Consider the following 10170-nt stretch of genomic DNA (forward strand, 5'->3'; position numbering starts at 1 on the left):
AAATATACACTCAAATCAAACAAACTACACCACCTCCAGACAATTGGTACTAAAAAACTAGCTTCTTGCAAGTTGAGAAAATTGTTGTACATATCAGTTTTCAATTATTTTAACAATTTGAACAATGGATCAAAATTTTGTGACATAAGAAAAAATAATAGGCTGTTAGACATTAAATCTAAATTAAATGCAGGTTCAAACAAGGTAGGAAACAGGATAAAATCAAGGAAACACGCTTTTAACACAAAAATTTCTTCGGCTACCTCCATCTTGCCAATATTTTGGTTGAGTTGTCTATGTCTTGTGGTATTGATAAATGATTCGATTTTTTAGATACAAAACATTACTAGGTTTTTATTATTATTTGTTTGCTTTTTTATAATAATTTTTGGTTTAATTGTGGGTTTTACATATGATTTGCGTTTATTATTATATATATATCTTAGGGTGTCTTATAAAAGTTGTATTAGACGTGTTGTTTTAATTACTATTCAATATTAATTTGCTTTTTGTATTTAATTTTTTGGTTTCGGATTTTAGTTATGATTTGCGATTATTCTTCAAATTATATTTGTGTTTCTTTCATGAACGTTGTATTAAACGTGTTGCAAAATAGTTTGTATTCATTTTCTGTCAAAGCTCCTGTATTTTTGATCTTCATTCAGCGACATATTATTAAACGGATACAAAATACATTTTTATATATGATTGCCGTACAATAGTACCAAGTGCTCCCAACTGTCTGAAACCATCCCCAATTGGGGTTTGCCGTGACTGAAGATATCGAGGAGAGAAAGGGTTAGATAACATGAAGGTGTTATCTGGTCACCATACAAAGTTGATGCCATTTCAAGAAACGTTTCAATTCTGAATTGTGATCTTTTACCAGGGCGATACTGAGAGTATTTTACTCTTTGGAACGTGCCGCAAATATGTTAAATTTATATTATTTCTAAATTATTTCATTTTAAAAAGCATAATTTAAATCAAATAATTATTTTGGAATAACTTAATGTGTAAAACCTCAAATATATAGTTAAGGCGAAGCTTAATGCTAAATCACTATTTTGATTAATCTTTAAAACGAATTGGTGTACATTATGAATACCAAAAAATATACTTTACATAAATTGGAGGTTTTCCTATCGTTTCGCTGGAGTAGAATATAAATAAAAAATAAATTACTCAATATACAATATAAATGTAAACTACAAAAAAAAATATTTTTTCAATAGAAATGTATGAACGCGTAAAGAAAACAACTTTAAAACATACAGTATTATAGCTAAGATTATCTGTGACAGTTTCACTTGATTAACTCTTTTACTTTCTTATAAAATTATTTAAACAAAAAATAAAAACCAGTTTTTTGCTTGAAATCGAACGTTTCTAGACTCCGTTAGTCAATGGATTTTAATGCCTATTACCTACAATATCTATACTATACCAAGAATATACACATTTTCGGCTTGTAGCTTCCTCTTAAATATGACCTAAGGGGATAGAATCGAATTATCTCAGTCATAGAGCAAATCCCCGGCAAGGCTGTGGTCTAGGGTTCAATTCCTAGACGCGGTCGAATCTTTTTCTGTTTCAAGTTTTTGAGAGTCGCTAAATTTGTGTTAGTGATTAAATTAAATTTTCTTTACCCCAGCCAACATTTGAACCCGTGATGCCAGGGCTTTGTCCCTCGATTACTTAAATACTGGTTAATGTTCTGACATTCGTCACATTGACAGGTCTACCATAACATCTCAAGTGACTGCTAATCATTACAATGTATGTTGGTACCAATTTGAACTAGTCGGCTGATCAAAATGTAAAAGTCTATCAAAATATTGATTTAAATACTTAAACTACAAGTGTCAAGAGCATCGAGACCCATCTAAGGCTTCTTTAAAAAAATCAACCACAAAACACACTTTCAATAAAAAATACATGAGAATTCAAAACATAGCTAAAGCCATTTCATGCAAGGTTTTGATTCTGAATGATGGTCTTTGAAGAAGGCGATATTGAGAGAATCAGCTTATATATTAAAAAATATTATATAATTAAGCTTAAGGCCAACCAATTGGGCTTAAGGGTGCCAACTACTTATTTGGCAAAAAATCATTTCCAAAATGCATGTTTTGTTAATTTTATTTTGTGAAATTCATCCATATATACAAACATGTTTTAAGATCATAATGCGAAGAACTGCCACATCCAGTAAAACCATAATATCCTAAAACGGGTTCGTAATTAAGACATTTTGCATTTTTATGCACTACAAAGCATTGTTTAAAGGCCCGATGTTTTTTTTTCAAGGCTAATAAAAATAATAATCAAAAATGCTCGATTGCAGCAAAGGCCAAAATGTATTATGTGTTATTTAAAATTAAAAAAAAAAACACACAATTTTTGATTACTTTGGAGTGACTTCGCCTTGTTGACAAATTTTTCATTCAATTAAACTGACCCAAACGTCTGTGTATAGTGAGTAATAAAATTGAAAAATATTTATAAGATAATTTGAAATTATGAAGCCATTTTCTGTACTTGGATACTTAAAAATATCCCCGGCTTACGAATAATACATGAACACGTATAAAAAAAACCGTAACTGGACGCTGAAAATCTTTCAAATTCACACTTGAAATCTTTGAAAAAATCACTGCTTCCAAGCTAGTAGGTATGTCACTTAAATACACATTAATTAATTAATTTTTAAATAAATATCTACTGCATACAGAAAGTTTCACTCTGGATTATTACATGTTTTATCGGATCAAGTCAGGTAAACTGACTCCTTTTCAGTCTCAGACATGAGTGCCGCTTTTGACATGATTTATGACGATTTTCTTGTTAAACGAATAGGAAAATTCTTTGGTTTAATCAGTGACATAAAGAACTGGCTGACATCGAATTTACGCAACCGTTTAAAAGTCGTGAAGGTGGGACAAAACCAATAAACCATCTGAAGTACTCCAGGGGTCCGTACTGGGCCCACTGCTCTTCATCCTCTTCACAAATGATGTCGCTAAAATAATTGAATCATATCTTCAATCCAACTATTGCGCTGATGACCAGAAAGTTTTATTTTTACTGCAATTACTCGCTGGATGACTTCAAACAGATTGAAGCTGAATCCGTCAAATACAAAGTTTGGCTGGGCGTCAGCATAATAATAATAATTGAATAACTTGTATAGAGCCGTTTTTGTTAAAAATTACCTCAAGGGCGCTGTAACAATGATAACTCCCAATAACCATTTCAGAAAGTGATATCACTCCAAAGGCACATGTGAGACTACTGGGTGCCAATCCTTTTTTTTCTTCTTATTTTTCCTTAAAACTCAAGTGAATAGGTTGGTAAGCACGGGGTTTTTTCAATTCAAACAAATTAAAGCAGTGAAGAGAAACCTGCCAACACAGGCGACTAAATTGCTAGATTAACTTTCACGTCTCCTCAAATAACAAATTGCAATCCTTTTTTGTTGTTTGTTTTTGGCCGTGAGAATCTAAAAACTTACCAAATTGCAATCCGTTTTTGACGCTGCGGGAAACTTATCCCTGGCGTATCTAAATATTCTCACATTTAGAAGCATCTCAAAAATCTTCACTAGCTCAAAGGTCCTGAGAGAATCCAGTTCAAGCTCTGTTAGATGGTATTTAAATCACTTCAGAAATGGCTCCGATTACTTATCGGAAATTTGTATTCCGAAAAATATCAATTCACGTCAGTCAACCCTTAGGCAAAGAACCGCACACCAGATACTAATGATAAGTTCGGTGAGCGTGCTTTAGGAGTGTCAGGATCTAAAACCTAGAATGGACTGCCACATGATTTAATAATGATCACAGATTCGACAGAATTCAGAGCTAAACTTGATACTCACCTTTTTTATAAAGTCATATCCATAAAGTCAGAAACCTTTCACCTTCATAGTTCTCGACATCGTAAATAACTAAATGTGTTAAAAATGTAAACAATTAAGAATTTGTAAGTTTTTCAAGATCATTTCATAAAAAAATCAGTCCAGTCTAAGAAATATAAGCTCTACTTTTGCCACTAATCTTCTAATAAATGTAATAGTAATGGAAGGTAAAATAGCACACGTAAAATCAATGTTCAGTGTTTTTACTATAGTATCCTCTTTGTGCAAAGTTGAGTGTTTATTTGAAGTAACCCGCCAGGTAAGTATGTTTTTCTGTATCTGTTTGTAGATAATAAGTATGTCTTTATGAATCGGTTTGTAAATAATAATATAAGATAGAGCCTAGGAGCTTGTAGAAAGTGATTGTACAGTGCCCTTGAGGTGATTTTCATTAAAACGGCGCTATATAAATTGATCATTTATTATTATGAAAATTTTGAATACCTCCTATTCCCACAATTGAAAGCGACAAGGGGTCAGGTGAAAACCTGACCTTTTGGACCAGTAGACCAACTAAACGATTTAACCGAAATAAATTATGTAAAATTTTGTGTTCCGAGTTAAAATCAAAAGAGAATCGAAATAAATAAATAGATTTTTACCGAAAAATGTCTGTGTGATTTGTTGCACTTTTTTCATTTAATCCAATACATTAAATATTAATTTTTTTCTTTTAATTTTCACTTTTTTCATTTCAACAAATCCCAACTACAAGAAATTACATGTCACAAGTCAAATCAAGCGGGGCACTTCACGTTTTTCATTTTGTGCGAGGATCCTGTTAACTTTATGTGAATCGCATTCCAATTCGATAAACGTTGTTAGACCAATCAATAGTGGCCCACACTGCAGTCAAAGCTTTTGTATGTGTCCGTTTCCAGTCCTGGTTATTTACGAAATTGAATAAAACATGTTGGGCGTTCAGTTGAGCCGATAGTATTATGCCGGCCCTGGCGCGGTACAGAGCCGGCTGGCTTTATTTCGCTTATTTATTTTACTATCCACGGCTACGGGCGGATTTCTTGCGTGATATGTTTATTCGAATTGTTGATATTGACTAAAGTCCCGCGCAACAGTTCGCCGGTGTTTATTGTCGTTGCAAAAATCCCGGATTAAAGTTGATTCTGGCTTTGTTCTAGTAGAATTGCCGTGGTCAAATGGAATGACCGTCTCCTAAAAATCTGAATATTTTTTTAAGGTTAGGTTCGGCCAGTTGACACTAGGTAATAGATTTGTTTAAATTTTGAGAGATACGATTGACCTGAAATAATCGTGTTGTATGTGAGACGCGAAATGCTCTTTAAATAGTAGGCGTTCTCCAAAATGTAAGTTAAACCGGTAGTCTATCCTTTTTATATAAACATATTATTTCGCCAAATCTCAATTTTTCATCTTTAGTTAAGACTTTTGCAAAAACACACGTGAACGTGAAAAAAACATAATAATGAAAAATGTAAGTTTAAAAGATTAATACCGAAAAAACCTACACGCTTCAGAAATTTAAAAAAATATATATATAAATTATTATAAATATTACAATATCAATTATTTATTGAACTTTTTAATAAATTTAAACCGGTAATGTATTTAAGGCGATGCCATTTGTAGTAATGCAAAATCATGTGTTTTTGGTTTGAATATTTGGTCGCTTAGAAATCTTTCAGATGCTTTAAGTAAATACTGCGAGTAGAATACATCTTGGCCTTTGAAATAATCGAGTATTTTTTAGATAAGTCTTTTTATAAGCCCAGAAAAAATAATGTAAAGGCCTATGAAAATTGCTTTAAAGTTCAAAATCTGCTACTTACGAACCCATTTTAGGTTATGATTTTATTTTATAATGTGGAAAATTAAGTTATTTATAAAATGCTCGAAAAAAAAATAAATGTTCATGCCTGAACATCCACAAAAAAAATAAAAGGCACTTTTTGGCCATGTTTTTTTCTTGCATAAATCAAAACAGGCGGATGGTGTTAAGCGGGAATTTAAACCTTATCGCCCATCTACGTAAGGGTTGTTATTGATAGCGGCTCAATTTAAAATATTACACGACGTAGTGCATCAGCTTAAGGTAGTTTTTATAGTTTTTTCACATTTAGAAATTTACAAAGGCTGCCAAAACGATCAAAATCTGACAGGGCGTGCCTGATGTTATACTTAGCCCGTCGTCCCACGAGTCAGTAAGCAATATACATAAACCGAGTGCTGTAAGGCACTGCGCACTACATTGAGTTTGCTATAAGTAAGCTAACGGTCTGCAGCGCAGTTTAGCGTGGAAATTTTCTGTGCAAGGTTTTACGGCGTTTGGTTTTTGTCGATTGCTTATAGACCCGTGGGACAACGGGCTTATATAGTTTTGTCGTTCAACAGTAAAGCCACTCCTACACGGGTCGGTATGAAATCAACAACTCCCAAAATAAACAATAAGTTTTTTTATCAATGAAGAAGAAGATATAGTAAATCTAAATAAAACATGATACAGAACAATACACACAAAAATTAAATGGTAAAACTGGGAAAACCCAGTCCCGTTAAGGCACAGATCCTGGTTTCGATTCTCAGTTGCAACCGTTATCTTTTTTTCTGTGTCTTGTTCTTATTCATTATATTGTTTGGATTTATTAGTATTATCTTCTTCTTCAATGGTGTGTTACATTATTGGGTATAACCTTCATAACTTATCAAAAAGAGTTAAACCACTAAAATGTTATTTGTTTTTTAATCCAGTAAAAAAAATATTTAATTAAATTTTTACATATATTTAAAAAAAGAAATTTAGATCAAATAAAATATCAAAGTAAACCAAAAATGTACATAAAATTCGTTATCTTAGGTACACATTTTTACTATTTTTCTTAAACATAATGTATTATCATCGAATTTTGTTGAAAATCCGTGGAAATCAAATCAAATTTAATTCTCATTTAATATATTGTAAATTGTGTCTACTCTGCTAATGAATGTGCGAAATAGATTTTAAAAGTTTTAATCGATGACGTAATTGAGGTGATTAATTATTTTTAGGCAAATTATCGTGGATGGTTATTTTTTAATTTTATATATTATTTTATTTTAGTAATTTGTACATCAAAATTTAAAAACTACTAATTAATTATAACTTTTAAATAATATTTTCTCTTGCTTAATGTTGCCCCTACAATACATCTTGATTGGTTCCATGATAACTCAACACAGTGACAATTCAACACACTTATAAAAAGTGATATAAAGTCATTTAAAACGATGAGTATTTTTTAAACCTAACCTAACCTAACTTAACCTACATAACCCAGCTAATAAAGTTTTTGTTTCATCACTTTCCATGACTTTATATAACTTTTTAAAGATGTGATGAATTATCATTGTGATGATTTATCCGGTCACCATCTTGAACCTATCAATTAGTGAAAAATTTAAAGTTTTCGGAAGCGCATTACAGTACTTCATCACTTTGTATAGTAAACTATTTTACGCATTATTTTGTCCTCTTTTGGTAGCTTGATTTCTTTGCACGTCCTTGTGTTATGTCTGTGAATGTCCTTGTTGTAGTTTCGTTAACTAGCCCCTTTATATATTTTTTAAAGGTATTTTGGTAAGAGGTTGTTTATTATTAATTTTTATCAAGTTTAATTTGTATAACTCCATTTTAAGTTTAATTTTTTATATATTCAATAATATTATTATTAGATTTATAAAAACAGTTTATTTTTAAACAAGTTCTGCTGTGTAATTATTACTACGCGTGACACCTGTTTCGCCTTCTGAAGGCATTATCAAACTGTGGGTAGCCCACTTATTATTATTATTTTATTAAATTTCTTTATTGGTTTAAATAGGTACAGTTATAATGTATACATATTAAGAAGTTGTTTTTTTTTTTTAAATATCAGAAAGAGTAAAGTAACACACCTTTTTTTTGAGCAAACGCTCGTGTTAAAAAGGTGGAGAAACTGGCCATTTGTAAGTGTGCCGCGAGTCCCGCGTCACTTCTCACAAAGTGCTCTGTAAATCGGTCTTTACTTTTCTATGCGGCGCAACTGCTTAAGCATTTGCACAGACGGAGCAGCAGCTATGACAGGAAAAATTAGGGGATTTATAACCAGGGCTTCTGAAAAAAATCCTAATATTAAAAATTTACATTGCTTTTTACACAGAGAGGCACTGATGACGAAGTCTCTGCCTGATGAATTGTTGTCTGTCTTACAAGAAGTCGTCAAAATTGTCAATTACATCAAGTCGCGACCGCTGAACTCTCGTCTGTTTAATGCATTGTGTCAGGAAATGGGAGCAGATCATCAGTCACTTCTGTTTCATACAGAAGTACGATGGCTTTCTCGCGGAAAAGTGCTTTCTCGGATTTACGAGCTGAAAAATGAGATCCAGACATTTCTAGAAACCCAGGGTTCAGACTTTGCTTCTCTATTTAAAAAAGAAGAATTGGTAGCAAAACTTGCATATCTGGCGGACATATTCGCTCAATTAAATGAGCTGAACAAAAAAATGTAAGGAAGAAATTGTAACATTTTAACGTCTTCGGACAAGATTGAAAGCTTTCGCGCTAAGTTGGTGCTATGGATCAGCCACGCTACCAATGGTAGTAACGAAATGTTTCCAAATGTCATGGCTGCCGATTCAGAAAAAAAAGTGCAGGCTTTGATAGTGAAACACTTGGAGCTATTAGCAGAAAAAACTCATATTTTCCTAAGTGTGACCTGCAACCTATGGACTGGGTAAGAAATCCATTTTCGGAAAGCATTTCCCTTGGACATTTACCAATAAACGAGCAGGAAGAATTCATGGAGCTTAAAACTGATCGGACACTAAAATTAAAATTTTCTGAAACAGAGTTAGCACATTTTTGGCTCCACGTAAAAAATGAGTATCCACTGCTGTCAAAGCGAGCTATTGCAATTCTATTACCATTTGCCACGACCTATTTATGCGAATTGGGGTTTTCAACTCTCACAACGATAAAGTCAAAAAAAAGAGAACGCCTGAGGACGATCGACGAAGAGATGCGAGCAGCGTTATCAACGATTGTTCCAAATTTTGATCGTCTGTGTTCAGTTAAACAGGCTCACATTTCGCATTAAACATCTTTTCATGTTATATTGATTTTAATAATAAATATTAATAAAATATTGTTTTTGGTAAATTTTGGTTCGGAGTGGCAACGCTTATTACGAATAATTTTTAGAAAAAAACTTTGGATATGCCGTAATTACTATAAAAGGAAACTTTTTGGCTTGGTGGCGGCGGAAAAAGATGCATTTTAATTATCAATTGCGTAAAATTAAAATTCACTTCTCGAACCGATTCGGTGACAGTTCGCGGTCATTCTGTCACTGTTATGTGATAAATATCAATCATAATTACACAAACCCGGCTAGACAAACCCTGCTTTGCCAAACAAACCATTCAAAACCTGGGATGTTTTTTTAAATTATGATGACATGCAGCTTTCGTAGTTTAACCTCAAAGTTCGCCGTTATTCGTAATAAGCCTAGCCAATCCTATCCAAAAATTACCTTGTTTTTTTTTCTTTGGTGTACCGTTAAAATTTCTTGATTAGTTAGGTGTACCGTGAACATAAAAAGTTTGCGGAACACTGATATAGACGATACATTTATATTATTTTTAGATAAGTATTTTAATTTCAATTACTGATTTCCTAATTGATTTCTGAGTAAAATCTTAGAAATTATTAATGGTTATTACCCCAGTAAAAGGTTGTTTATTATTTTATGTATAAATATCATCGCGTTCAAATAACATTTTTTTAACGATTTTTGTGTTTTTTTTTCTTTCCCTCAATTTTATATTTTAAGAATTTACAAACCTTTATAATCGAAAACATTTACCACAGTAGGTACAGATAAGTTTGCGATTTTACGAAATTAGTCTGTTTGGACAGGTAAATACTGTTAATGATGAATATTAAAGGATTGTCCGCTACTGTTGATTATTGTGATATAGAATATCGGCGTCAGAAGTGGGATGGCACATGCCAGTGAGAGTGTGGCGGAGTGGTAGGGGGAAGGGAAGGGGCTCGGGAAGCTGGGGTTTAGTGGCGGATATATACGATTTGGGATTCGGGGCCCGGCTCGCCTACTTTATGATCTGATATTATCATAACTTTATCATTGGTAATTGTGCCAGTAATTGTGTGCAATCGACGCCATTTTATTGCTTGGCCTGTTGATAAAGGGTGCCCGCCTAATGTGCGCTATTATATCTCACCACGCCATTGT

The 10170-nt window shown here is 32.7% G+C and overlaps 1 protein-coding gene across 1 annotated transcript in view; it reads left to right on the forward strand.

The window, feature by feature from the left end:
• LOC149421677 (uncharacterized) overlaps positions 1-9952 on the forward strand; it is a 30596-nt gene extending 20644 nt beyond the window's left edge. The window contains exon 13 of the mRNA XM_089634308.1: positions 9896-9952. Coding sequence (XP_089490434.1) covers positions 9896-9952 — 57 coding nt within the window. The remainder of the gene's footprint in view (positions 1-9895) is intronic.
• The last annotated feature ends 218 nt before the right edge of the window (positions 9953-10170 follow it).

This window comes from Hesperophylax consimilis, chromosome 8 (genome assembly GCF_061612785.1).
Source record: "Hesperophylax consimilis isolate HC1 chromosome 8, BYU_Hcon_1.0, whole genome shotgun sequence".
Lineage (NCBI taxonomy): Eukaryota > Metazoa > Arthropoda > Insecta > Trichoptera > Limnephilidae > Hesperophylax > Hesperophylax consimilis.